The sequence below is a fragment of the Aspergillus novofumigatus genome (genome assembly GCF_002847465.1).
Source record: "Aspergillus novofumigatus IBT 16806 chromosome Unknown P174scaffold_1, whole genome shotgun sequence".
In the NCBI taxonomy this organism is placed as follows: Eukaryota; Fungi; Ascomycota; class Eurotiomycetes; order Eurotiales; family Aspergillaceae; genus Aspergillus; species Aspergillus novofumigatus.
The window spans coordinates 1,474,545-1,502,487 of record NW_020194274.1 but is presented as its reverse complement, the minus strand read 5'-3'; the positions used below and the strand labels follow the sequence as shown (position 1 = coordinate 1,502,487).

Here is a 27,943-nt window from a genome sequence, read left to right as displayed (position 1 = left end):
TCCACGATAAGCAGATAAGGTATCATGTTTAGAAGCAACCCCACGTGACAGCGTGTAGAGACGCGTCTATCGCTTGGTTTATCTTCCGATGTGTATAATTGATGGAAACAGGATATCAAAATCGATACCACCACAAATCGACGCCGACATCGTTGGAGGCACGAACACAATCATGAACCCGAAAGGACGCCTCCATGACTAAAAATAATTTGGACGTCCATCTCCAATGGCTGCTGGACCAAGGCCCTTCACTATATCCTTCATTGACATCATTCGCTCAAGAGATTCAGAACACTGCCAGCCGACAGCCTACGACTCGTCCTCAGCCAGCGGACTCGAATGCAAGCATTGATCGATCGGGTAGTATCCATGTCGGCGATTCCCAAGTCATCAGAGAAACCAAAACGAACGAAGAGAAAGATGCTGGAGGCGACATCATAGAGCTAGACGACCCGAACATGGCACGATTGCTACTTGCCCCTCAATCCGCGAGTAAATCTCGATTGCTTAGTCGCCCTGGAGAACGTCCGACAAGTACTGGGAGTGCCGTGAAAGTCCGCCCCCTAGCGCAGTCTTTTACAGAACAGAGAGGAACAGCAGACCAGCGCGATTTTGCTCAAGGTAGGATGGTGAACTTTTGCTATATGTTTCCTTGAGCTGACAATGACCTGGATCATGTAGTGACTCAGCGAGGCTTCTCTGCTTCTTTTGATAGTCCTGGTCGGCCGTTAAGCACGCCGCTTCGATCGAAGCATGCGGTGGACCTGACCTCGCCTTTACTGGATATAGATTCCATCGATTTGACAGGCGACGTGGAACAACCTACGGTCTCGTCCGACACGGTAGAAGACTTCGGTACTCCCCGGCGATTATGGACAGAGGATGCTGCGTCCCGCAAAGAACCAGTCGAGAAGAAGGGCAGAAAACGGAAAAGCGACGAGTACTTTTCAGATCTCTTGTCACCAGGGCGGAGCACCCACAAACATCGATCACCCTCACCTCTCATCTCCGCGAACTCTGCATATCCTGAACGCAATGGCTTATCAATTCAGTCTCAAGCTCGACCAAACAAATCACAACCAGCTTCGAATGGTCGTATCTCGTCACCGGTGAAACAGGGGGAACGTGAGGCCTCCCTATCTCAGCCCGCTCGGCGCCCCACAGTCGTAGCTGATTCTGACGATAATGACGACACTGACAACTTGTTTAAATGGATTGAAGAGGAAGATGATCCGATTCTTTGTGATAACGACGCTTTGTATCCTGTCCTTCCTACAGTCTCCTCTCTCAGCGACACCGAAATGGCTGAGCTCTCAAAGCGATCAAAGAAGGATTCCGTGCCCGGTTTACCTCCAGTTAGTGCCTTACCACGAAGCGACCCAGGGCCTGCCTCAGACTCAAAGGACAGGGTGCATACGAGTGACCAGCAAGCTTCTCAGGCGCCCGGCGCATCCTATTTACCTGGCTCTCAACCTCGTGATCAAACCGTCCTCCAGTTTCTCAGACTTCCAGTTAGCTCGCTTGATGACTTGTTATCAAGTCTCCAAGATGCAGTCACAAAGAATTCAGAAATCGTCTACGAACGAGCTATGCGAGGCGAGCCAGCGTCTGAGTTAGTGTCTGAGAACAAGTCCATCCACGAGAAAATGGATGCTATACGCTTGCTGAAACAAGAGAAAGAGGAATATCAGGCATTTGAAGCGAAGCAGGAGAGCTTAAAGAAAGCTCTTATACAACTGATATCACGAGGCTGTGACCCACAAACGATGCCGGACGAACTTGCTCAAAGTCGAGACGTCACATCAAAGCTTCAGAAGATTGAGGAGAATATGAGTCGCCTACTGAGGACAGCCGGCTTTGACACTGAGACTCTGAATTCAATGTCTCGAGATGCCAAAAAGCGTAGCTCGCAATCAGCTTCCTGCGATTCCCGACCTTGTACTACGGGAGCCTTGAAGGATGGGGACATTGCGCGTTTGGAAAAGGCGCGAGAAGCTCCCGGCTCCCGCATCATGTCTCCGCTGCGGAACTCGTTTGACCGTAATCTTTCGCGGACGAACGTAGCCGAACGCACGTCTGGCACATCATTCAGGACGCCTGGCGGGGGTAACGCGCGTGATGAGTTCCGCTTAGATGAGCCGATGATCTATGAGGAACATGACGCATTTACCAGAACTATGGGAAGTCCGCCACGCCCGCTTGGCAACGTCGATGAGTTTGATCTCGATGCCGATGATGTGGATATGCTGGAAGCCGCAGAGCATTTTGATGACGGTCTGACCTTGACAACCAAAACTTCTGGATATGAATCTCGCAAAGTCTTTACTGAAACTTCCGGGAACGCCTCTCGTATGCCTGCAACCCAGAAGTCGCAAATCCACAATCCCCTATGGAATCAAAACCCGTGGACAAAGGATGTGAAGAATGTGTTGAGAGATAGGTTCCATCTTCGTGGATTTCGAATGAACCAGCTTGAGGCTATAGACGCTACTTTGAGTGGAAAGGATACCTTCGTCCTCATGCCTACGGGAGGAGGAAAGTCACTCTGCTACCAACTGCCCTCCATTGTTACTAGCGGCTCAACCAGGGGAGTTACGATCGTGGTGTCGCCGCTCCTAAGTTTGATGCAAGACCAGGTGTCTCATTTGAAACGACTAAAGATCAAAGCGTTCTTATTGAATGGTGAAACAAAGCAAGAGGAGAGGCAGTGGATTATGCAGACACTGTCTGGGCCTGCAGCTGAAGAACAGATCGAACTGCTGTACATCACCCCGGAGATGGTCAACAAGAGCCAAGCCCTCATCCGAAGTCTGGAGAAGCTCAATAGACGACGCAGACTTGCTCGTATTGTGATTGATGAAGCTCATTGTGTCAGTCAATGGGGGCACGATTTCCGCCCTGACTACAAAGCGCTGGGAGAAGTGAGAGATCAGTTGCCTGGCGTTCCCATGATGGCACTGACTGCCACGGCAACAGAGAATGTCAAAGTAGACGTCATCCATAACCTGAAGATGGAAGGTTGTGAGATCTTTACTCAAAGTTTCAATCGTCCGAATCTGACGTACGAGGTACGACAGAAGACGAAATCTGCCGAGGTCCTGGAAAGCATAGCGGACATCATCAAGACATCTTACCCTAATAAGTCCGGCATTATCTATTGTCTGTCACGCAAAACTTGTGAAACTGTTGCCGAAGCTCTTACGTCGCAACACAACATCAGGGCCGAATATTATCATGCTGGTATGGATTCCTCCAAGAGGGCGGAGGTACAGGAATGGTGGCAGTCCGGCCGCGTTCATGTGATAGTCGCGACTATTGCCTTTGGAATGGGTATCGATAAGCCTGACGTACGCTTCGTTATTCACCACAGCATTCCAAAGAGCTTGGAAGGATACTATCAAGAGACTGGGCGGGCAGGTCGGGATGGCAAGCGCTCAGGCTGCTACCTTTATTACTCTTATCGGGATGCGACCTCTATCATGAGCATGATTGACAAAGGCGAGGGTAGCAAGCAACAGAAAAATCGACAGCGCCAAATGTTACGGAACGTCACGCAGTACTGTCTTAATCTTGCGGATTGCAGAAGAGTGCAGATTCTTGCATACTTCAATGAGTATTTCCGCCAAAATGACTGCAACAAGTCTTGCGATAATTGCAAGTCTAACGGTATTTTTGAGTACCGTGACTTCTCTCAGCAAGCCGCTTCTGTGTTGAAGATTGTGCGATACTTCCAGGACCTTGAGGACAAGGTTACTATGTCCTATTGCGTGAATATCTTCCGGGGAAGCGTGAAAAGATTTCGCTCCCCTGAGCACAAGGATGCACCTGGTTTCGGCGCAGGATCAGGGTTGGACTTGCAGGTCGCGGAACGACTCTTTCAATATCTTCTTGTCGAGGGGGCTCTTTTCGAAGAAAATGTGGTCAACGGTAGCAGATTCGCGGTTCAATATATCAAGCTTGGTCGGCGCGCCGCTGATTTCGAGAGTGGGCGTTGCAGACTGAAAATGCCCGTGCAAGTATCACCAAACGGAAAAGGCCCAGCGGGAGCTGTCAGACCACGCGCAGAAGCGCCCCAATCCACAAATGTCTCATCACCTGTGCAATCAGCAAATCGCCGACTCTTGGCACGGTATCGTTACCAACACGATTCCGACGGCGAAATGGACAGTGACGGCTTTGAACAGATTCGAATAGCCGGCAAGCCGCGACATGAAGCCCGTCGCAGTCCGGGCCGCCGATCACCGTTGACCAGCGATTCGATAGCCTCGACTCTCTGCATAAAACAGTCGCCGAGGATTTCATGTTCTATGCGAAAAACTTCTGTCAGGACGTAGGGTGTCCCATTCATACTCATTATCGGCATGATTGCTAACTTTATAGCAGTTGATGCTCAAGAAGAACCTTCAAAACCAGCCTTTCAGTGATGGGATTCTGCGCGAAATGGCCATAGTCTTTCCTAAAAGTGAGTGAACCATTACTTTTCAAGCTAGCCAGGGAAATGCTCATATCGAGTAGACTTGTCCGAACTTGCTCAGATCCCTGGGATAGACCCAGATAAGGTCAACCGGTACGGAACACAGATACTGAAGCTCGTACGCGATGCTCAGCGTCGGTATGAGGAATTGAAACAGGAACGTGACAATAACGACGACGTTGTTCCGGATCCTAACCATCATAACGTGTACAACCTCACGGAAGACGAGGACGAGTTTAGCGATGGTGATGACCTATTCGTGGACCAACTGGTATCGACTGAGAAGAAAGACAGGATTGTTCCAAGTCGATACTTCCCATCGCAGCCAGGGGCGGAATCTGAATCATCGGACGAGTATGAAGACACCCAAACTAACCGCTCCAAGAAAAGAAAGACTTCGTCCAAGAAGCGATTCCACCGCAAGAACGCTGCCGGGTCGAGTTCAAGGACGAAAACGCCGCGACCTAGAAAGAAGCCCAGCGATCATGTCGACAAGCGCTCGGCTGGTTCCCGAACTGGCTCCAAAGCAAAGAATACGGCCAAGAGTACTTCTACCAGCATCGGAATGATGCCGATCTGATACCTGGCTACGGTCTTTCTTCCGTGTTTCATTTATGGCATTAACGGTGTATTTCAAACTCCGAGCAGTGAACTTTTTGATGAGCTTTTGATGTATCTCTCGCATTTTCAGGGCGTTTTGCCGCCAGTGGCTTCCAGAGCCGCTTCTGCTTTAAAGAACGTGGTCTTTGCCGGTCCTAGATTTCTTACTGGCTTTCGGTTGAGCCGGTATATATCCGTGGGATGGCGTCTGATTGTTTGTCTTTTACCAAGGTGTTTGGTGAACTGTGATACCATATATAACCTGGGGGATGTAGTACGGCACATGTTAGTCATCTCAATCGACTAATGAGGGCCCAAAATCAATCAACCGCAGCTTCCTGGCATCACGCGGATGGAATTGAGCCACCTTGGCTCTTACTAGAAAGCGCGAGGCAGCTGACTCGTGTGGAAGGTCTATGTAGGAGTAATCCGCGTCTAGCAGAGCAGTAAGAAGAGCTCGCATCTCGGCCGCCGCCGCCTCTCTTTTGTTCATAGGGGTTGCCTGTTCGTTGCCCTCCTGCGCAGCTTGGCGACGAACAAGCTCATCAATCCGCTGTTGGCCACTATCAGAAGTCCCCGCGGCCGGAGTCTTTGGTTTCTTAGGCTTCCCATGGCTAGTGTAGCCCGCTTTCAAGGTAGCGTCCGAAATCTCCATTGCATCTCCAACAGTGGGACCGCCCAGATTTTCTGCAGCGAGCATTGGGGCAAGTGTGTCTTCGACAAATGTATAGAGAGAGGTCTTCAGCTCTTCAGTGGTAGTCTCAAGTCTCGCGATCTTTTCCTGCTGCTCCTTGACGAGATCATGCGCAAGCTGCGCAGGAGCTTTCTGGACTTGACTTGATTTCTCTGCGTTCAGCCGCTCAATCCTTTTCTCCAACCCGTCTTTGATCAATTGCGCATCGCGCAAATTGGCTTCTTCCGCTTTCAAGCGCTGACGGTCCGCAGACAGTTTCTCCGCCGTCAGTGAAATTGAGGTCTTATTCTCCTTGACGAGACGAGATGCCTCGTCAACCGCAAGTAGAGAAGGCAAGGGCGAGCCTGGACTCGGCAGTCGCGTTTCCGATTGCAGAAGAGCATCATACGCTTTCTTGGCTCTGCGCACGTGAGCGATGCGACTCCAAGGATCTGCCCCAATTTGAGCGAAATCAATCGTGGTGGTCATGCGTAGCTGTTCCTCTTGTCAGTATTCCTTATTCATGCATGCAGTCTCTTGCGACAGTCGGCTTATATTCTAGGCGCTCGTTGACGTACCTTGCGGAGCTCATCTTCATGACGTTTGACCTGAGCTTGCAGCTCCGCCAACGTCTCATCCAGCTTGCGGTTGTAAGCGTCGAAATTAGCTGGGTTTACCGGGTGTTCCTCGTAGAACTCCTCCGCTTTCTGGCGCTTTTGCGCGAGATGTTGGATTTTATCGACGGTTTCTTGGGAGATATCCATAGTGTTGCTATTGATTCCTGCAAAATTCAAATCTGCCAAAGAGTCTATTGCTTGAATTTACCCCAGATCTCCTTATGCTTCAGGAAACACAGCAACTGAACGAAGAGTGTTTATGATGTTACAACAATTGTCACCCATATCAGGATGCCCGTTCTCACGTGATGATATCCCCTTTGCTAGTCCCTATCTGGACTAGCCTGATCCCGTGCCGCCAGCTTGCTTCACCTCTTCTTGCAACATCATCTCTTCATCGCTACACCTGGAGGACGCTTCTTGATCCATCCTCTTCTCTATCTAACCTCATTCACTTCGTTCCCATCTTTTGCGCAGCTGTAAAGCCAAATAGCTGCTGCTCGCTTGTTTCTTCAGTACTTGGTGTTGATTCCAGCTGTGACGAGTCCCTTTTGGGCTATTACCCCGTGGTAGTAACTCACGCGCTTTTTTTGCGGAGGAGTTGCACGTCTGGATTTTTGGCAGTTGCTCAAGACTTTAATCTGCTAAATATTTCATCATCTTATCCCCAACTGCCCTATTGGCAGCCTTCGAGCACGTCCGGATTCTGAGTTCTCACTACCATCACCATCCAGCATCACTTCCTCTTCGCTTCATCGTACCCTCCTACCTTAGCACCGCTTCATCTTGGTGAAGCTTCCTGCTCCAACAGCCAACGCCCGTGATAACCCAGCCTCTTCACATCTTCCTCGTCGACTGTCCTTCCTCCACCAGCCTCTGCTCTCTTCACTGTGCACGAACACCAATTTTCCTAGTCATTCCAAGCACCAGATTCCCTTCCCAGTCGATCGCCTGCACCAGCAAGTTTTATTGGGAACTCCTGGTGTACATAGTCGGTCAGTTCAGGCAGAACAAAGAAAGAAAAGAAAAAAGAAAGCTATTCTCTTGACACTTCGCCTTCTTGCGTAAGTGCAGCCAGACTGCACTGTTGACAAAATGTCTGATTCCCCATCCGCACTGCAATCGACCAAGCGTCCCTTGGAGGACCCTTCTTCGCCGTCCGGACCAAATGATCAGCCAGAAGCCAAACGTCCTGCCTTGGACAAAGTAGTAAAGGGAGACGAGTCGGAGGCCTATACGGATGCGAAGGCTGAGCCTTCCGCTGCACCAAGTGCCACCGCTGATGGCCAGGGCGACACTGTTGTTCCTGATGCTCCAAATGGTAAGGGTGCATCTACGGAGACGCAGCCAATTCAGTCAACCGCGTCTCATGGCGAGCGCGCTACTTCTCAGCCCGAACAGCAGCGCCCACAAGATGAATCCAGTTGGATTCACATTCGCGCTGTAATCTCCAGCCAGGAAGCTGCCACAGTCATTGGCAAGGGTGGAGAAAACGTATCTCAGATTCGTCGTTTGTCTGGAGCCAAGTGCACTGTCAGCGACTACTCCCGTGGTGCAGTTGAACGTATTTTGACCGTGAGCGGCCCACAGGATGCCGTTGCCAAGGTTGGTTTTTGATCTATCATTTGCTGTGTGAAAGGCTGCTAATTCCAAGTAGGCGTTTGGTTTGATCATTCGTACATTGAACAATGAACCTCTTGATGCCCCCTCTACCGCTCAATCCAAGACATACCCTCTGCGTTTGCTGATCCCCCATCTCCTTATTGGCTCCATCATTGGCAAGGGTGGTTCGCGCATTCGGGAGATTCAGGAGGCTTCTGGCGCCCGCCTGAATGCATCCGATTCGTGCCTTCCCTTGTCCTCTGAGCGGTCACTTGTAATCCTCGGCGTTGCCGATTCTGTCCACATCGCTACCTACTACGTCGCCGTAACCCTCGTTGAGCAGCTCACTGAGCGCTTTGGAGGTCCTGCAGCCTCGGCGTATGCCACTCGCAGCGGTGGCCCTGCTGGTGCAGTGCCTGGCGGTATGCAGGTCGTCCCGTATGTTCCACAGCCCGCTGGTGGTCAATATGGCCATCCAGAACATTTCAAGAGACACCATCCCCACCCCAATCGCGCTGCTGCAGGCGCTTATGGGGTCCCTTACCTTCACGGTCAGCCTGCTCCCGCACCTGTGGCCCAGCCCGCTTTGCATTATGGAGCTGCTCCCCATGCCGCTTATGCAGGAGCTGGCCCCCATCAGCCTGCTCCATACGGCGCACCGCAGCCCGCTCAGGCACGCGGCGCCCCTACCCCTGCCACACCCGTTGGAGGTGTTATGCCTGGTCAGCCATTGACTCAGCAGATTTACATTCCCAATGACATGGTCGGTGCCATCATCGGAAAGGGTGGTGCCAAGATCAATGAGATCCGACACCTCAGTGGCAGTGTGATCAAGATCAATGAGCCCCAAGAGAACAGCAATGAGCGCTTGGTGACTATTACCGGAACCCAGGAATGCAACCAAATGGCTCTGTACATGCTTTACTCGCGACTTGGTTAGTACTCCCTTTAAGCACTTTGACAGTCCACATAGGTGCTAACCGGACCATGGCTACACAGAAAGCGAAAAACACCGCATTTAAGAAGACTAAGTTTCAATTCCCTGTGTCCTGGAGCAAGCCGATCGTCTATGTCCCATGCAAAAGTCTGCTATGTTCCTTGGAGGCTTTGATGTTTCTCTCGGGTATATTCTGCGTTGTACTTTACTTTCTAAGGCGCTGCGTTTTCCTCTGCGTATCACTCCAGTACTCATAGTAATCCATGTGTTCTTCTATTTTCCTCCTTGCGCTCGCCCACTCATGCAATCTAACGCAACATTTTGCTTCACGAGGAATCAGATCTTCTTGAAGCTGACATGTTTCATGCCCAGTCCCTCCACAGCAGGAAGCATCTTCTCTCGAATCGGCTGGATGGACTCCCCAAACTCCTTGGCCTCCCTGGCTGCCATATGGGCACCCACGCTCTCCCATCCCACCGCAAGAAGATAGACGAATGCCTCCCCAGACGGACTCTTCGGATGCTGGAATGTCCCAGGCCGGTGGACCTGCGCCATAGTCCAGGACTTCGCCCGCGATTTCTCGTCCAGCTTCTCTGTCAGCGCCACGCGGAGATTGATCAGATCCGAATTGAGCTTCCTCTGCTCCTCGGGATTCAGCGAACTGGGGAAAGTCAACGTCGCCAGCTCCGTTACCGGGTTCGTGGTAAAAGTCTCCGTTTCAGAGGGGGATGGGGTAAGCGTTGTGTAGAACGAGAGGACCTTCGAGTTTGGTTCGAGGTATGGGGTGAGGAGATCTGCTTGGCATTTGGCGTGGGAGTCTTCCCAGACTATTTTCACACAAAAGGATTAGACAATCTCCCGATAGATACATGCTATGGTAGACTCAAGTGAGAAGCCCTTTTGGTCTCTGCTAGGACTCACCGACTGCCCACACCACGACATTCTCATCCTCGACTGTCCTTCCCCATGCGGAGCTCTGGTGTCCGCTTTGTTGCTTTGTCGCGGAGAAGATCTTGCATAGGGATGCGCCTTCTTCGTTTGAGTGGTCTTCTGGTTTTACGGAGCGTTTCAATTTGAAGATGACGAACTCGGTGACTGGGACGACCATTTTGTTCTCTTGATAGGTTTGAATGCGGTATCGGAAGCGTAGGTTGGATATCGTGTGCGTAAAGCGTGCAAGTCTATCAAGGATGTTTGTCCAGTCTAGTCTTTTAGCTTATGAACGTCGTTGTAAAGGAAACGAGAAGAGAAGTTTGATCGGATGCGGAGTACCTCGAGGGAAAAATTGAAGTTGTTTTAAAAAGTGCAGTTGATGTCACTGGGGGGATGATGTCAGTCCCTCTTATTCATGAGACCCAACATTGGGTACAGTGTGGAACTACACCAAAACCACCCAAGCAGTAAAGAGGTGGATACAAGAGTTACCACGCAATAATTTATTGCAAGACAAGTTTCAACCATTAACTTGGTATTAAAGTCACCAGCAACTGAACCAAACCGTACCTGAACCTATGTACAGACAATGACTGTTGGCATTGCTCAAACCGCGCCATGACACCCTGTTTTGCAGCTCAACAAACATAGAAGATAGACTAAAATACCTCAGTCCTACAAATCATCCACACCCCGGACCTTGGATTTCTTTGCTTCAATCACCTTCTTCAAATTGCCAATAATATGTTGCCTACGCAACGATTTGCTCTTCCATTGTGCCGTCTCCTCCTTGGTGGCCAGTTCGCCAACGCCTTCGATATTCCGAAGCCGGCTGGCCTTGGCTGACCCGTTGACGCTCGATCGGAATCTGCCTGCGGAGTCTGGAGTGTGATATGCACTGAGAGGCCCGTCAATAGACCCCCGAGAACCAGGCGTCGTAGGAAATCTTGCCAACGCCTTTTTCGGTGTGGCAAATGGGGACCCTTCTCGGCTGGCCGGAGAGCCTGTTGTATCGATCCCGAGCTTTTTCAATTGAATTTCCAGAACGTCAATATCGCTGCTCTTGCTCTCGGCCATGTTCATCATAGTTGCGATTGTAGATGTCACAGCTTCCACAGTAGGGCGCTTCGTTGGCTGGCGGCTGCTGTCTGGCCGAGGGGCTTCTGCAATCTTAGCCCGCAATATTGATACTGCAGATTCCAAGTCCGCCAGACTCGCTTGCAGGTTTGTGAACGCAGACCGGAGGTCTTGCTGGAGGTTCGCTTGCTCCGCGGAAAGAGGTGCAGAAAGGATCGCGGCAGTGTCAGTATGAGCGTCAAGAGTCTTCCGAATGCTTGCACACTGGCCTCTGAGCGTGAGAATGTCTTTGCTCAGTAATTCGCGGCAGGTCTCAAGCTTCTCCTCCACACGTTGCACCCGCTGCTCTTGGAGAGAATTGGCAAGCATAAGCACAGCATCGTCGAGCTTTTCGATTTCTCCGAGAAGTACCTCCTCGTCTAAAACGTCGGCTGGGTGATCAGTCTTCAGGGTTTGTATCCATCTCTCGGAGTCTCGCGGCGATTGTTGATATAGAAGGAAGGACGACAGAGCTCGAGAGTTGATGCCTAGCGTATCAATCATTGAGTTGATGTCACGGTATAACCTCTCGATTTGACCGGGAATTCCTGGCTTTGTGGTTTGACCCATATAGTCCTGGTGCGGCAGGAAGGGGTCAAGTGTTGGAACAGGCTCGAGTGGTTGGGCAAGATCCGCGCGAAGTCTCTCATCTTCGTCATCGTCGGAAAGGGACAATGCTTCTTCTTCCTCTCTTTGAGCTTGAATCTTCAAGCGGGCCTGCTGTTCACGGGCTGTGCGGTCAGATTCCTGTCGGAGACGTTGATCACCCAGAGCTGCCTCGGTCAAAGCAGCCTTACGGGCAGCAAGCGTGCTACCCGGAATTTGCGGAGCACTGGCCGATTTGTGGATTTGTGGCTTCAGCAGAGTTTTCGGGATGCTGCCTCGAACTGGACTAGGCGATCTCGGGGTTCGCGGTCGACATGAGTTTTCGGTGGGAACATGGGTTTAGCAATCTCCCCAAACAACTGGCGCGGCGGTTGTTGTTGTCCGGGCCTGGAAATGCGAGAGAACAACCCTCCGGCGGGACTTTGTTCGGAGATGCCAGTCCCAAAAGAACTCTCTGGTGAAATCTTCGGTGTCTGGCCAGTGGCTTCAGGCTCTTCCTCTTCTTCATCAATGTCATGGGTGATTTCCTCTCCGCTATCAGCGAAGTCAGATTCGTCAGCCCCCTCACTCGGCTCTTTTTCGGACTCATCCACGTCTGATTCTTCAGGCAGTGGCCCAGCCTCCTCGTCAGATGCAGCAGGTGACTCAGGAGCTGCTGGTTCAGGAGGGAATGGAGCCTCGTCTGCCGCAGGCTTTACCGCTTTGCCTGTGATCCCGCTCGTGAAATCAGGTGGGAGCGGTGCTTCCAGTTTGACATCTTCGACCGAGCTCTTAGAGACGTTGGAAGATGCAGAGGTATCGCCTGGGCCATACGCGGCCCTGCTTGTTGGGTCAGGAGGGAGAGGCGGTTCGGCAATAGAGATTTTCTCCGCTTTGGGCGTTAAGCTAGCGACAGTTGTCTTTTCCGATTGTGGAGAGAGGGGACTGGTTACCTGTTTCTCCGCAGCGGCGTTTCCGAACAAGGAGAAGGGAGACTTGTTGGTTTGTGTCGCTGGCTGAGGTTGCGTCTGAGAACCGAATATCGACGTCGTTTTTGAGGTATCTATTTTAGAGGGCGCGCCAAACACTGATGTTGAAGGCTCCTTGGCTGCTGGCTTCTCAGGTTGGGTCACCACAGGCTGATCTTCGGTGTCGTCCATCGATTCTGTTGGCGGACTGGTCTTATCAGGTGTGGAGATCATATCGTCCAGAGACGTGCCAAAGGAAAATAACCCAGATGCCTTTTCAGGCTTTGGACCGTCATTGACAGCAGTGCCGTCGCCCTTAAAAGTGGAACCAAGTACGAAGCTGCTTGAGGCGCCAAAGCCACCCTTAGATTCGTCCGCCTTCTGAGGTGTGAAGGCTGTGTCGGTCTGAGCCTGGGTGCCGAAAATCGATGGGCCTGAAGGCTTCGCAAAAGGACTCTCGGTTGAAACCTTGCCAAAAGGTGATTCAGTGACAGGTTTACCGAAAGGAGATTCGCCGGCGGCTTTCGCAAAGGGAGATTCTGTTGCCGGTTTGGGTGCCGCAAAGCTGGAGAATCCTCCTGCATTCGCAAACGAGCCAAATCCTCCTCCTGGGGTAGCGCTGGGCGTACCGAAAGAGAGCGGTTTACCTGGTGTGGACGGTTGCCCAAAGCTGGGCGCAGCACTTGCTCCAAAGCCCGACTGGCCAAATTGGGGCGTTGCGCGCGCCAGAGTACTAGGCGCGCCGAATGAAGGTTTAATCTGGGATGGCGATCCAAATGATGGGCCACTGGGAGCCGATGGCGTTCCAAAGGCAGGTTGTCGGCTACCTAGAGCTGAGGGGCTGCCAAACGCTGGGGCAGCAGAAGGTTTGCCAAACGGCGACGAACCCATTGCCGAAGGGCTGCCAAAGGCCGACTGTCCAAATGCAGGCTGTCCGAACGCAGGCCGCGTGGTGGGCTGCGCTGGTTCTGGTGCTTGTGCTTGCGGTGTCGGTTGTTGCGGGCTTACCGAGACCAGACCATGGTAGGGCAGTTTCTGGCGAATAGACTCTGAATATATGATCCACCAAGAGCACAGTATGCCTTCGTTGTTCAAGAGGAAGAGATTGGGCAGAGGCGTGGAACTTTCCGCAATGTCTTCGCCTTGGATTGGGGAAACCACAGGTTCGGTGCTAGAGAGGTCAACCCCTAATCCAATTACTGAAGTTTCACTAGTGGCCTCATTTAAAGGGAGTGAGGCTCTCTTTGTGTCGTCATTGACCTCTGTTGTTGTAAAGAGACCCACGGTGCCTTTGGCAGCGTCATCGCTAGCTAGTGGTTGATCGGACCGGGTGATAAGACCTATATCTGTAGATGCTGTTGAAGATACGATTAGGATGTCTTTCAAGTGCGGCTTGTAGTCCCTCAGACGCGCAATAAACTGGTAGGCTGGGGCGCGGTTCACACCAAATGGCATGCACAGTTCCGGCATCTTCTGGACCAGGAACGGTGCGCCTTTTCTTCTGGTGATGATATAGTACGAAGACGAAGGCGTCTGACCCATATCATCTTCGGTCGCATTTGGCGTATATACCATCAAGAATATGTCATTTTCAAGCCAGGCAATGGACGACACTATTCGAGATTAGTGACGGAACTTACAATGTGTAAAATTGCCCAACGTACCGTGACAATCGCCTTCCAGGTCAGAAGGGCGGGGTATTACGTCCTTTTGGGTACCGTCAGGAGTTAGTTGAACTGCTGTTCCATCTGCAAGACCAGCCACAAGCTGTTTCCCTTTGTTACTCCAGCATACGGAGCTTACTCCGGTCCTGAGTACCTGCCCGCTAGGTCCCCGGATTAGACTCGCTCCTTTCAAATCGGCAATCAAAAGCTCGCCATTTGCTGTGACTAGTGCGACCAGAGATGAAAGGATATCTTCTGACGGTGTAGGATTGGGTGCCATGGCGCGAAGGGTTGTGCCGTTCATCGGGATGGCCAAGGCAGGCTGCGGGTTTCCCGTCAGCAGAGTCGCAGTCTGATAGACCGCAAGTTCCGCGCCATTTTCGGTCGCTAAGACTAAGGCATTGTCGCCAGAGGCGAAAGCCACATGTGTAGGTCGCGCAGGAAGGGGTAGAGTCGCTTGTGGTTCGAAGGGTTTAGTCTTGACTTTGCTTTCCCCGGTCGTTGCGCCGATGGCCTTTCGCACTGCGTCCGACGACGCGATAACAAGCGAGTTCGGGGCGGCACCGGCCACTATTCCTTTGGTCGGCGCGACAGCCAGAAGGGAGCTTGTTGGAGCTGGAAGGGCATCTTCAGGCCAGGTGGTAGGAAGGAACCGGACATTGCTATCACCGGAAACACCTTTGAAACCGACCTCCTGATTCTTGTATCAGCAATCGACGACGAGAAGAACCATTCATAAGGGCGATGAGAAGGTGACGTACATCAGCAATAACATCCGGGAGCTCGGGTCCCAACTCAGCTGCAGGCCCTCCAGCAGCGGGGTTGGAAGCCCCGAAATTGAAAGCCATTCTGAGGCTGTCGAGGTCAGACGAAATCGATCGAGGACGGTCGCCTAAAGATAGACTGAACTTTGGTGCATGGGGAGAAGGTGGGCTATGCGGTGGAGGTGGAAACGAGCGACGCTGGAGTGCTTGGGGACTCCGGTTGAACAGCTTCCAAGTGCGCGCAAAAATCTTGGATATCCCCTCAAAGGAAGGGAGAGTATCAGGAGTGAAAGATTAGCGAGGCGGCCAGATTGAGTTGGCCGGACAACAGTTGTTCGGCTTCAGCAATAGAGCAATCTCCTAAGTTGTCCGACGAGCAAAAGTGAAGCCTCGAGCAATAATCATCATAATTTCCGGCGGAACAAAAACAGCGGAAGCTCTGGGCGCGTTGCAGGCCTGAATGCCTCAGGCATAAGCGATTAGGCGGCGGGAGCTTCGTCACTGCAGCAGTTCCAGCTCCTCCGCCGCCCATCACCGACTACCTAGCTCCTCAAGCTTCCCGTGTTTCTTCCATTGATTCATTTACCAGTTCCGCAACGACCACTTGATCTTGAAGACCACTTATCCCAGCACAATCTTGCGTCGCTCATCCCCTATCTTGCCTATCCTTACCTATCCCTCTCCGCGCCCGTCAATATGGCAGGCTTCGACTTCTCCAACTACAATCGCAACGCGGCTCTGCACGCCAAAGGTGTGCCTCTCCCGAAAGCGACAAGTACTGGTACAACAATCGTGGGTTGTATCTTCGACAATGGTGTTGTGGTAGGTGATGATGGAATCCACCGAATAATCCCTAGTGAAGATGGACTGTCCGGAGGCTCACTCAATCTTACCCTCACAACAGATCGCTGCAGATACCAGAGCTACGAGTGGCCCTATAGTCGCAGACAAGGTATGTTTACATTTAAATAAGCTTCTAGAAGACGTGTGAATGCTAATCATTCCGATCCTACATAGAACTGCGAGAAACTTCACTACATCGCCCCCAAGATCTGGTGTGCTGGAGCCGGTACAGCTGCAGACACTGAATTCACAACCGCCCTGATCAGCTCCAACGTCGAACTGCACTCTCTGTCGACGGGCCGGCCCCCACGAGTAATCACCTGCATGACCATGTTGAAGCAGCACCTCTTCAGATACCAGGGACACATCGGCGCCTATCTGGTCGTCGCGGGCGTTGACCCGACAGGCGTCGGTCTTTTCACTGTCCACGCTCACGGTTCGACCGACAAGCTCCCCTACGTCACCATGGGCTCCGGCTCTCTGGCCGCGATGTCTGTTTTCGAGTCGATGTGGAAACCGCAGCTGAACCGTGAAGAGGCTATCGCTTTGTGCTCGGAAGCTATCAAAGCCGGTATCTTCAACGACTTGGGCTCCGGTAGCAACGTTGACGTGTGCGTCATCCAGAAAGATAAGCCCACGCAGCTACTGCGTAACTACATGAGGCCCAACGAGCGTGGTGAGAAAGAGCGCAACTACCGCTTCCCTAGGGGCACAACGGCCTACCTGAACGAGAAGATCATCAGCAAACAGGACATGAGACAATATGTGACTGTGGAGGATGTCTCTGGGGATCCAAACCTCATGGAGGTAGATTCGTGATTGAGCCGACGGTAGAAAGAGCTTAAACATGATATATCTTTGTTGTCTGTGGTTTTTTGTAACGCATCAAGAATTCTAATTGAAGGATCAATTGCATGTCTTCAATATCATCCTACTGAGGACGACTAAACTCAGCAATATCCCCATGAGAGATAGTAAAATTTTGCACCGCGTAGTCAAATGCAGGAGGATAAGTCTTCGGAATTGCCTTGAACATCCATGGTAATTATGCAGCGTGATCATGCCTCTGCAATTTCACATAACGTCTCTATAATGCTGAGATAAGGTAACTATATACAGAATGGGCTATTGCATGTTTCCCACGAAATGAATGCACATCGAGTCATCTGTCCTCAGACAGAGTTTTCTCTCTTCCCCTTTCCCCCACGCGCGGCGGCTCCATGAGGGCTTGCACCATTTCCGGTGTCTCAATTTCTTTCACGCGGTCAAGGATGTAGGCATACTGAGTCGGCGCAACGTTCAACCCTGCTCTTCGGAAACGCAATACACCGGCATGATACATGGCGCGCACAAGAGACGGTTTCACGTGCGCATTGTGCTTCATCAGGAAATCGTAAAGCCAGTGGACCAGCGCATAAGCACGACGAGGGCTGATGTTCCTCGAACATGCGAGAGAAACAGCAAAGAGGTGGAGCATCTCTACGGCCAAATGAGGGTCTGGACAGAGCGCGGTTCTTGGCTCTGGGTAGTAGCGCACCAGAGCTTTTTCCGAGGGGTCTGGGACACGCGGCCAAAAGCTCGATATCGCAATTTTGAGGGGAGTGTGGCAACGGAACAAACGGATCAGTGTCCAGATTGTTTGAATGTTCCCGTCTCTGGCGATCTCAATGGCATGATTCACGAACGAAGGGTCGGTGACATCGATCTGCCGTGCCATCTTCTCATAGACGGAGAAGAAATGGGTGTTTGACGCGTTGTAAGCATGGATATCTGAGAACATCTCTGCGAAAGACACTTTTGTCGTCTCGAGTTTCGCCAATGTCCGTCTTTGAGCTCGCGTCGTGCGTCGCTTTGCTGCCTTCAATTCCACGACCGACATCAGCAGGCCATTAGACGGTATGCCGAGGGTGTGGATTTCCTGCATCAAGCTGCTTAAGAGGTCCTCGTAACCGCCCTTGTCGAGAGTAGATTCGTAAATTGTGCAGAGATGGGTTATCGCCGGGTCAGTCACCCTCTGATCTCTTCTCCAAAGCGGGCCCTGGGGGAGATATTTGCTAAGAGCTCGCAACATCCAAATGCGTAAGATAATTTGGTCTCTGAATGATAGCGGCGAGTTCGTCTCTTGTGTAGGTTCCAATGACTCGGCAGTATGTTGCGTGCGCACATCGACCCATGTCTGTGAAGAGACAATACTTATTATGTTGTCAAGCTCGGACAAGCGGCGTTGCCACTCAAGCAAGTAGCCCATCTTCGTAGACACCAGATACTCTGTTGTGCGGATAATAATTTCAGATGTGGCAGTGGGATGGAAATAACCCAAGAGCTCCTTGATATAATGCCGATTGCCGCTATGCCGTGATTCCGCCGAAACTTTTAGCCAGCATGCGATCAGAGTAGGCACCCATCGGCAATCAGCTGAACTAGGATCCTGGGTTGCCAGAATCATGTCCTTCGCCAGTATGAAGTCCTGATAAGGTTTTCTTTCGCAAAGGATGCTTAGCCATGCATCGACTATATCCTTGCTAAGATCCTTGTGTCGATAGATATCACAACGTCCGATGGCGTCCCACATCTCCCGATGAAACCTGACCAGGAACCTGGAGTTCCGTGCTGTGAATTCATGTGATGGTTTGAATTTGACATTGGATATAGACTTTATGATATCTTGAAGCTCACTGGGATGTAAGAGCCCTAGCTCCAAAGATCGAATAACGGCGTCGAACACCGGCTGTTTCCTGAAAACTGCCGCTGTTGATAAGGTATGCTTAAGAGCGTACAGATAATTTCCAGCCCCTCTGGTATTAAGATAGGGATCATCGAGAAATTCGACAACCTTCTTCATGGCGCCCTCGTTGTTGGCTGATCGCGGCAGCAGGTGTCTGAGTATCAGGCGGCTGTAGGTAGGCTCCCGCTGGAGATCGAAATTGAGTTGGCGCACGAAAATCCCAATAGCTGTGACCGATGGACGCGATTTCAAAAATTTCTCTAGAGCCTGCTCACGAGAGGTGTTGTGTGACGCATCTGGGAACCCCCGGATATCATCCAATGTGTCGAACTCCATCGGGGCGATGTTTTCACTGTAGAACGGCAGAGGAGGCTCCGGGGGACTCAATGGAAAGGGAGGAGAGACTTTGGTGCAGTTAGGAACACGGTCCATCTTCCCAAGGATTGGCTGAGTAGTAGATTCTTACCATGCGCCTCCGGGTGAACATTTCGTTCCTCCCGGTCCGTCCATTTCATGTGCTCCCGGCCATTTCGTCCGAACAAACACGCAATATCTTCTAGAGGTCCTGAGCCGGCTATACCGGCCAATGCAGTATTTCGTCGCTTGGCCAGACGTCTTCTTGCCTCCAAAGGCCCTGGCACTCGACTTTCGTAGCGTCGTTGACTGGTTGCGAATCGTCGGAAGGTTGATGCAAGCAGTTCTTCGCTAATCCACACGTGGTCAATGAGATGTGGGGAAGATGGGTGCAGCGCATGCCGATAGACATGTCTACCGAGAGACATGAGGCAACGGGGGCATTCGAGTGCAGCTGAGCTGTGTTGACCTCGTAGAGACATTAGCATGAATGAAGCTTGCGGAGAGTTCGGTGTTCGAGTTTCGAGCGGATGACTAAGCGGTGGCCCCAACCGCAGTAGCTTGGGCTTTAGGTCTGGGCCAAGGTACCTGACTGAAGCAAGTCGAAAGCAGCCTATTGATATAAGCCGTCACTAGAAGATAATGCCAGATCCTCATTCAATTTCGTTAAGCCAATGACCGGATTTATAACTCAAAGCTCCCAAGCGAAGTGAAACAGTTGCGCCTGACGATGATTCTACGACAACAGTCACTCGACGCACAGTACAATATTGTTCAATGCGATTCCATTCCAGACATCTAAGGATTATTTACCAAAACATGAATTCAAAAAGCAGAACCCCTGCACGCCTTCCTGTAATGCATGGAATATTGTGAAGCCGGTGGTATCTTATGCAATGCAGCCAAAAAAAAGTGCTTCTTCATGGAGACGCTCCAAAGATAGCAGGGGGAAGGGAAAAGGACAGCGGAAGTGATGGCAGGCTTTCAGGAGGCTTGTTCCCCAGGGTGCGGTTTCCTCCCCGTCACGACATAGAAGTCCATGTAGCTATGGACATCACGATTCTGAATGCTTTTTCGCACATCAACCAGAAAAACTTCAATCTCCGGCTTCGACCACCCCAGTGCAGAAAGAGGTTTGTAGGACCATCCGGACAGAGCCTCCAGCCAATTTGTCTCACTCCAAGTGCCGATTGTACGCAGGTGCGGATCCTCAGACCATGGGTTGGTCGGAACTTTGGAGATGCGTTCCTGGACGTCCACGAAGCCGACTTCTCTCATCCAGCGAGCAATACGATGAGCGATGCGAAATTGTCTTGGGGGATCTGTAACCTGACTTGAGCGCACATTGAGATCGACCCAATCAAGCAAGGCATATTCACAAAAGCCATCCGGATTCTCGGGAGGCATGGTACCATCGTCACATTTCAGCTTAGGGTCGAATTCGTGGCACTCCATATAACCGCCAGGTTTGAGATGCTTGAATGCCTTGCGCAAGACATCCTTGAACGATGGGAACGAACCAATCATATGGGCTGTGTGAATGAAGTCAAAGTGATTTGCGTCCCATAACCAGTCTTCTTCGGTGGCATCGTCAACGAGAAAGTGAACGTTATGGGGAACCTCATTCGGTTGAACAGGTGACAGATCAGTGCCTGTGATTTCGGCCTCAGGGAAGATGGATGCTACAGGAGCAATGGAACAGTAAGAAACCGCGTGGAGTAAGCGACGGGGTGACAGGAGGAAGACGCACCCATTTCTATGGGCCATATGCCAGATCCAGTACCGATATCGAGGATGCGTTTAGGGCTATGTATGGGAGCGAAGAACAGCCGTCCATCGTTGACCAGTTTGATCATATGGTGCTGCATGTCTAATCGATCCAATTCCTGCTCATCGTTCGGGTAAATGTATGCTGAATTTACATCAGACAAAGCAGTGAAAAGAGACAGGGACAGAGAACATACAGCCCTCATGGTATTTGTGGTATCGTCTTCCATTCTCAGTGGGATAGTCAGTTACACTCGCAGTCAACGACTGCGTGTCACTACAGCAGAATTCTGTGTCAGCGTACCACAAGCGATTTAATCGTCTTCTCTTTCTATACTCCTTCCATCCCGATTGATGCCAGCTGCAGTTTCCTCAAAGACGGTAACAAACAAGCAAGCTACTTACTACTGACGGTTCGACTCCTGGGACATTATTTGTTAGCATCCCATGGAATATGTTGGTTTTGCTGAAAGAGAAAACGCTGCAGAGGACAGCCGAGTAGTAGGGCAAGCGACGGCCAAGACATGGGGTGGTAAACTGGTAATAACAAATGCCACGAGTACACAAAAGGGAAAGGCTTACAAGGCAATTCTCGTCCACGGTTCTAATCGGTCTAAACATTATTCTGGGTCTTTCGGGACCGGTTTCTCTTGTGGGGGCAAGACGGGGTAAGGAAAAGTATGTAAAGTTGTAAACTGTGAAGCCGGCAATTTGGATAACCTTCTTGATCCTTTCTGTTTTCTTCCGTCGTACCTCCGGTCGGTCTATGTTCTTTTTTCTTTATGACAATGCAATGTCGCCGTCGATACGGGGCAGCTGCAGTTAACGTCGTATTGGTGTTGATGACGAACAGATATGTTCCAGTGGGGAGATATCCAACAACCGAAGTGGGAGCCAATGTGTCACTTGAGACTGGATATGCTCCTTTTTTCCATCTGATGTTCGGATCAGTATTATTTTAAGGTCTAGCTTGCTAAGATGCCGTCAAGTGTGCTTGCTGTTGTGCTAGCGGGTCAGTTCAGAGTTCAGCCAGCGGGTAACAAGCTAGACGGGGGAAGAAGTGGGAACTGGAAAAAGGGAAGAAATTCAGAAAATAAGTAGTAGTAGTTATCGAATGGATAGAGAAACAGGCGATGACAGTTGAAAATTAGCACCAGGTGGAAATAACTGGACCGAATGCTACCTCAGTTCCCCTCGGCCCTGATTCCCCGATTCTCTGAAGGCCTGAACCCGACAGGCTGGGTTAGGTTTGAAATTAAGTACGTAGTATTGGAATTTGGAAAAGGATGGGGATGGAGGAGAGTGGACTGGTAACAAACCATGAATAAAAGACTGCTTTTGCAGCCACAGCTTTTGGTCTCAAGCCTTTATCACTTGGCCGTGAGATTTCGTGAACATAATTTGCTGTACAAAGAGCATTGACAATTCATTTTCTCGCCACTAGAGTGACTGTATGGGAATCCCGTAAATTCCGATAATAAATTTTGCTGCAACAACACAGCTTGAGTTTAGACTATTTCAGGCTGTAACGAGATTACTGACTAGCGGTACCATCTCCTGGGGACCTGCGGAGGATTAATTGTAGTTAAAATATGAATCTGCCAGTTCCTTCAAAGTTGTTGTTGTGATATTAATGATCATCAATAATGTATCAGTCGTGACATCAGATGGCGCCAGTGGTTTGTTTTTCTACAGCAAGCAGTTCCCAAGAATTTCATCACGGTCTCAGACGGGGATAAGAGACCACTCTTCTCAGGAAAATGTTATGACATATAGAGTAATTTATTTAGACAATGGTTAGTACTTTGGAGAAAGTGAATGGTTTACAGGGTGTTTCTGCCGTAGTTTTCATGGGAAATGATCTGTACCGCATCAATAACTGATCATTTCGGTCTTTAGTTGCAGATTCATCGGTAGTGCTTTCCTGACTTCTATTTATTGAGAAGTGAGGCTGCAAATAGTGGAACCAGAGGGTAATCTGAACCTGTATGTACTAACTCAACAGTCTATACAAAGAAAATTTGTCAGACTTCCTAAATGGGTAGTTACCACTACCGATAGTTGTCAGAGCCATAGTCCTGGTTCCTTCGCTCTGGGAAAGGGAACCCGAGGCTGGATCATGCCAAAGAGCACGGACGTCCCAGGAGTTTGGGATTCGGGAAGACAATCGATAGGATAACCAACAACTGAAACAAAAAGGTAGAGGATCATAGGTACTTACTTAGTAGGTAAGGCTAAGATCATTGTCAGACCACCGCAATCAGTCAATGGTACTATTCTTATTGACGGAAAATTATTAGTACAGTTTGTCAAATTAACTTTCTGGCTGGAAAGAACAATATCATTTCAGGCAAGTCGAGAATTACTCAAGAGCTGCCAAGGATGTCTTATCAGCGACAGCTTCATTATTGTTAATCAGGATCAAGAGGTCTCTTGATTGCTCCAAAAAGCATCTCATACAAATTTCCTACAGCGTGAGAAAAGGGGCCAAATTAGGTCCAGCAGCTGGTGGGGTTGCCTCATAGTAATTGTCATTTCCGGTGGACGTAAGCACTGGACACTCAGAAACACTTTGTTTGTTGTTAATGATACTCGACTAAAGACCCAACCCAGTATTTATTTTTATTAATTATTAGTGAAGTAAGTACCCCTCTAGTGAAGAAAGATCAATACCACTAATTAATCCAGCTCTGCGCCTGGCGAATTCTCACCGTACAGAGTATGGAGTAACTAAGAATAATAATAATAGTAGATCAGCAAAGCTAAGGTAAGTAGGTCGTAAGACAGCTGCAATTTGTAGCACAAACGGAAGATGATCTTCAACTAAGACTGTGATCCAATGGCTGCTGGTGCCATTGTGCTGGAATTTCGCATCCATGGGTCATCCCTCTATTATCCGAGTGGGCTGAACTCCAATGCATCCCTTTCAGATGGTGTCTTGTTTCTATGTAATCCACGCTGTGTCAGCGTCAGCAGTTTTACTCTCAAAAGTAGCTGGATCGTATTTAATCTGATTACCTTCTCGAGCTCTGTGCAGATTACTTTTTACCATACCGTTCGATTGTTGCAGGACACCTGACACCGAGTGTTTTACTGTCTTGGTCATGAACGGAGTTTACCGCTGAACTATCCAGTCTGTCGGATCCATCCTTGACCCACTTCAACCGTCCAGTGTCGGCGGGACATGAAATTAACCTACTCCGTACTGTAACATGGCCCGTCCTACCCTTCCATCCTGATTCGGCGCCGACAGGCTGCTCTGCTTGCCCCTCTGGGCGAACGACATGATTCCAAATTCTCGTTAGCCAGCTGAACAGGACTTTGGGACTGTACGTCTTCGGTGGTAGCGAAGGCCAGTTTGTGGAACCGAGTACCTTGTCGATTATTATTTGTTAAGTACGGACTTCGCTGAGGATAGTCAAACTATCTATTATTCATTATTCGTACTCCTACTCTAGCATTAGTATGAGAAGATGCAGAAGAGAAAGACGCTTTCTCAAGTATTCTTATGTCTTTTTTTACTATGAGAAAATCTATATCGGAGGGGAAAGGCAACCATTCTCATCCTAACACGTGGGTTCAGGACTCAGGATCCAGGGAAGGGACTCGAAAGTACTCCGTACTCCGTAAGTACTTCTGATCGCCGCATCGTCCCCGCAGGTAAGTGCACATCTATATGTGTCTTTGTTCTTTCCAAAATTCTAGATCGACACCAATTAATACTACGGGTTACAGGATCCCGGGGCCTGAAATTAATGACATGAGTCTCACACTACAGTGACGGTATCTGCAAAACATTGCATATCATTAGGAAAAATTAAGACAGAAAGCTGCTTCGCTTGACAAGCATGCCACTGATGATGCTTACTCTATGATCCCCTTGTAGGAGCAGATTGAACTACGCCACAAAGATGCGGTTGATGAGCGGGTGAGATGCCACAGAGGTTTTGTTCCCCAAGTCGTGACCAGTACTGACATATTTCGTCAAATGGGCATTTATCTCCGATCATACTGGGACTGGGCCTTTAGAGTTTGAAGCAGTGTATAGTATTCGTATTCTTATCGTTGGCCTGGTTTCGAAGGTTTGCTCAGGGTGGTATGTACGGCCAGTCTTACAGTGGTAAGAAGTATCTACCTCGTTCGTCTCTTTCTCAAAGAAGCGAAAACGGGCAGCTGCATCTTAGTTTCCTTTCATTGGCTTGCATCGATGAGACGGCCTGGCTCAACTGGCTCCGTTGTCAGACCCACAAAGTTCATCCAAATTTGTGTACTCCGTATGGACTGTAGTATCTACTACGGTCGACAAAGAGAGTACGCAGATAGTTAATCTGATGGGGCTCAAGTATTATTAGGCATATCCAGGTTCAGATAGTGATGGCCTTCAAATTCTGAAGGATGTACCGCTGAGAATGAGTCAGTCCAATGGCGTTTCTTGATCAGCATGGAATGAAGTCAAGTATTTTTGTCCTCTTCGGTTGCTACTGGTATTCTCATTGCCGTCGCGCCGAAACGGCAACCCCGTCCATTGATCAGAAGACTAACGTACTGGTGTGATCCACTGGCCACCGGCCAGGTGGTCATACTATGATCCTAGCCTAGGTAGTCAACGGTGACAGGTTACCCAGGGAGACCACTGCAAGTTGCAAGGCTACCGTACTGGGACAAGGATGGTGGCTGGAAAAAAGGAAGTGAGAACTGAACGAGAATGGATCTCTTCTGCGATGGACGAGACGCCTCGCTACCTACTCAGCTGGCAGTACTTAATTTACTGTGTAGATACGAATGATTACCTCTGTGAAATCGGACTAGTCCCGAGTACGTAGATGGCTAGCAAGGTAGCACCAGCTATTACACACATTCGGGTTTGGGATTTCCCAGGAGACCCCCGTCTAGCCTCTGCCTCCGCTGAACTTTACCTGGGCATCAGTGCAGTCGTCAATCTCGCTCTTTCCTGGTCCTTCTGGGCCTTGATGGGCTAAAGTTGGCATGCTCAAGATCTTGCTGCCTTAAAATCCTTCAATCGACCCATTGGGGTCGGGTCGACTCAACGGCTTTTTCGCCATACATTAGTCCATAACATTGATCACTCAATTCTTCTACCGTCCCAGATCATGCCAACAATTATTCTCCGGGTTGAAAACGCTATGTCTCTCCAGATCGCTAGTCTGATCGCATGCAGGACATTTACCCTTAAGTAGAGCGAGGACCACTGCTGAAATGGGTCCTCAATGATCCCCTGCGGCAAGAGCTGGAAATCATAACTTCCACACGATGGTATTTCATTGCTAAGGTACATAATGATGTTTTTTTGGGTATTACCGACATTGTAAACCGCCAGTGGTCCAAACTGGTGGCTTACACAAGATCGGTCGGAGCATACTGCCATGCGCCCAGGTTTGTGTAGAAGCAGGATAGAGCACACTGTTTCATGTAAACTGTTCTGAGCCGCCCAGTGATTATCTGATTATTAACTTGGAAGTCCTCACACAGAGGATCTCTGTCAGGATTTCCATCCGTTCTTCTTTAGATGCGGAATCCCAGGTGCACGTGAGTCATGAGGAATCGTCTGGGTTGCATGCGACTGTGCTATATCGTACCCACAGCCGTGGCTTGTACCACCTTTTGAAGGGGAGACGACGCCAGGCACACAGAGACTCTCAAGAAGTAGAAGTCCACCCTCTCGCTTGGCCCTCCATCGACGATAGGATACCGAAGGGAGGAGAACTTGGAAAGTCCAAAACAGGAAAAGCCGAGTCCCACGGTGGACCCGACTTGTCACACTGCTGGGCGAGACTTAAATACCAAATGTCTCTCCTCAAGGAAGATCTTTCTTGTGGGTGAAATTGGCAAGCCATGCGAATCTAGAGGTTCGACATGCTGTCTCTAATTGGACTCGTATGGGGACACACACAGAGTTGTTAGGGACACTGACTGGGTTCTATATGTCGACAGTATTGGATGTAATGGTTATAAACTTATGAAGGAGTTATTTGCGAAGGAAAGGAGCCAGCTCAGGCCATTGCAAATACTCAAGCAGCTGCCAGTGACAGACAGATAGAATTGGTTAAGTCTGCAAGACCCTATAGGCCACAAGACAGGGCATGTTCAAAAACACTGAAGGTAGTCATAGCGTCAGGCTGCTGTTGTTGATCTTCCGAAACTGAGTAACGCATTCAGGATTCCATCTGCTACCTGGAAGCTTGGAGTTTACTGTGAACAGTCCCCTACCTTGAGTATTGTGTGCCTGAAGGAAGGGCAGGTCTAATGAATGAGCCCCATTGTTCAGCATTCCCATCACTAATTGACTGTTTGAGACTATCTGATCCTATTTAGTACTAACCCAATGCCAGAAGATCCTCGGTCCCAAACCCCCAACAAACCGATATGTTTCCTGTTACCTTGACCTGCTCTCTAGAGGATGGCTCCAAAGGGCAAAGTGCCATCGGTCTCGGCTTCAGCTCATTACCTCCTAGGCACCAGATCGACGGTCAACACCTGACGAGTACCTTCAACTAAGAGCATATACGTGTCCTGTGATGGACAAAACGCGTTCATTAACTGCCATTGATTCACTTCACCAAAATAAGATGCCTAGTTATTGATTGAAGGAAGATTCCAATCCAGTACTGTGGTACGCTACCACGGCTTGTCAACTATCCATTGGCCCTCCAACGCGTTTCCATGGGTCAAGCTGACAGGATTCTCTGCACAGATACAAGATTACCCTCCATCGGCTGGACCTTATCCGTCCTACAAAACAATGAGCCATCCTAGTCCGTGTATGCGACTCTGAAATGCGAATAAACATACCTGGTCGAGATACGAATATCCGTCTGAATCCTAGGGACGCCTTCCTGATGAATCAACGTGTGGGCGAAACCAATCACCTGAACGACTTGATCCCACGACCCCTCTGCGAATCAGGTCTTTTAGCTGCGAGTTTATAAGCTGAAACAAAACTGATACATACCAATTGTTGTTCCCGTGGGATTCATCTGGTACTTCAGACCTGTCTGCTGACTGGCCTCCGTCAACAACCGCTGGATATCCGCGATCTGCTGAGAGAACGAAGCGTTCTGAGTTCCAATCTATAGTGGAGGATCAGTTGAGGAGCTGGATGAGAATGGGGCTTAGACTACACCGACCGGAACCAGAGAGAAGTCGGCAGTGCATCGTGCTGGAGTCGCGAGAGCTGGATAGTTGAACGACATTACTCTGAGATATACTGTTTGGACTCTGATTCTCCTGAAAGAGTGTGAAGGTGTTTTGAGGTTGATATGGATTTGAATCGCGGCTTATAAGGTCAGAATGGACCCCAACA

At 50.0% G+C, this 27,943-nt stretch overlaps 8 protein-coding genes across 8 annotated transcripts; 3 read left to right on the top strand and 5 right to left on the bottom strand.

Moving 5' to 3' along the window:
- Positions 1-125: 125 nt before the first annotated feature.
- Positions 126-5,355, top strand: P174DRAFT_500085 (RecQ family helicase MusN). Its single transcript, XM_024830946.1, has 4 exons — positions 126-621; positions 682-4,322; positions 4,384-4,462; positions 4,516-5,355. The coding sequence occupies exons 1-4, from the start codon at positions 195-197 to the stop codon at positions 5,052-5,054; spliced, it is 4,686 nt and encodes a 1,561-aa protein (XP_024687013.1). The 5' UTR covers positions 126-194; the 3' UTR covers positions 5,055-5,355.
- On the bottom strand, positions 4,936-6,598 carry P174DRAFT_381919 (uncharacterized protein). Its single transcript, XM_024823099.1, has 2 exons — positions 6,326-6,598; positions 4,936-6,242 (listed from the first exon to the last, which is right to left on the bottom strand). Exons 1-2 carry the CDS (start codon positions 6,509-6,511, stop codon positions 5,370-5,372), a joined length of 1,059 nt encoding a protein of 352 aa, XP_024687012.1. The 5' UTR covers positions 6,512-6,598; the 3' UTR covers positions 4,936-5,369.
- Positions 6,599-7,267: 669 nt separating this feature from the next.
- On the top strand, positions 7,268-9,078 carry P174DRAFT_15885 (telomere maintenance protein PBP2). Its single transcript, XM_024821194.1, has 3 exons — positions 7,268-7,969; positions 8,022-8,901; positions 8,966-9,078. Exons 1-3 carry the CDS (start codon positions 7,460-7,462, stop codon positions 8,986-8,988), a joined length of 1,413 nt encoding a protein of 470 aa, XP_024687011.1. The 5' UTR covers positions 7,268-7,459; the 3' UTR covers positions 8,989-9,078.
- P174DRAFT_399212 (uncharacterized protein) lies at positions 9,046-10,198 on the bottom strand. The gene is made up of 2 exons (XM_024823862.1): positions 9,825-10,198; positions 9,046-9,730 (listed from the first exon to the last, which is right to left on the bottom strand). The coding sequence occupies exons 1-2, from the start codon at positions 10,009-10,011 to the stop codon at positions 9,240-9,242; spliced, it is 678 nt and encodes a 225-aa protein (XP_024687010.1). The 5' UTR covers positions 10,012-10,198; the 3' UTR covers positions 9,046-9,239.
- A 313-nt stretch (positions 10,199-10,511) lies between these two features.
- On the bottom strand, positions 10,512-15,303 carry P174DRAFT_447043 (FG-nucleoporin NUP159; the record flags this gene model as incomplete). Its single annotated transcript, XM_024828638.1, has 4 exons — positions 14,931-15,303; positions 14,170-14,863; positions 11,841-14,118; positions 10,512-11,784 (listed from the first exon to the last, which is right to left on the bottom strand). Exons 1-4 carry the CDS (start codon positions 15,015-15,017, stop codon positions 10,512-10,514), a joined length of 4,332 nt encoding a protein of 1,443 aa, XP_024687009.1. The 5' UTR covers positions 15,018-15,303.
- A 162-nt stretch (positions 15,304-15,465) lies between these two features.
- On the top strand, positions 15,466-16,732 carry pup1 (proteasome core particle subunit beta 2). Its single transcript, XM_024826134.1, has 3 exons — positions 15,466-15,755; positions 15,838-15,885; positions 15,951-16,732. The coding sequence occupies exons 1-3, from the start codon at positions 15,630-15,632 to the stop codon at positions 16,593-16,595; spliced, it is 819 nt and encodes a 272-aa protein (XP_024687008.1). The 5' UTR covers positions 15,466-15,629; the 3' UTR covers positions 16,596-16,732.
- A 78-nt stretch (positions 16,733-16,810) lies between these two features.
- On the bottom strand, positions 16,811-19,321 carry P174DRAFT_508689 (uncharacterized protein). Its single transcript, XM_024831480.1, has 2 exons — positions 18,968-19,321; positions 16,811-18,905 (listed from the first exon to the last, which is right to left on the bottom strand). The coding sequence occupies exons 1-2, from the start codon at positions 19,281-19,283 to the stop codon at positions 16,939-16,941; spliced, it is 2,283 nt and encodes a 760-aa protein (XP_024687007.1). The 5' UTR covers positions 19,284-19,321; the 3' UTR covers positions 16,811-16,938.
- A 518-nt stretch (positions 19,322-19,839) lies between these two features.
- On the bottom strand, positions 19,840-27,833 carry P174DRAFT_362875 (TAM domain methyltransferase; the record flags this gene model as incomplete). The annotated part of the gene is made up of 6 exons (XM_024821884.1): positions 19,840-20,537; positions 20,606-20,767; positions 20,820-20,899; positions 27,433-27,535; positions 27,593-27,710; positions 27,768-27,833. The coding sequence occupies 6 exons, from the start codon at positions 27,831-27,833 to the stop codon at positions 19,840-19,842; spliced, it is 1,227 nt and encodes a 408-aa protein (XP_024687006.1).
- Between the last annotated feature and the right edge of the window lie 110 nt (positions 27,834-27,943).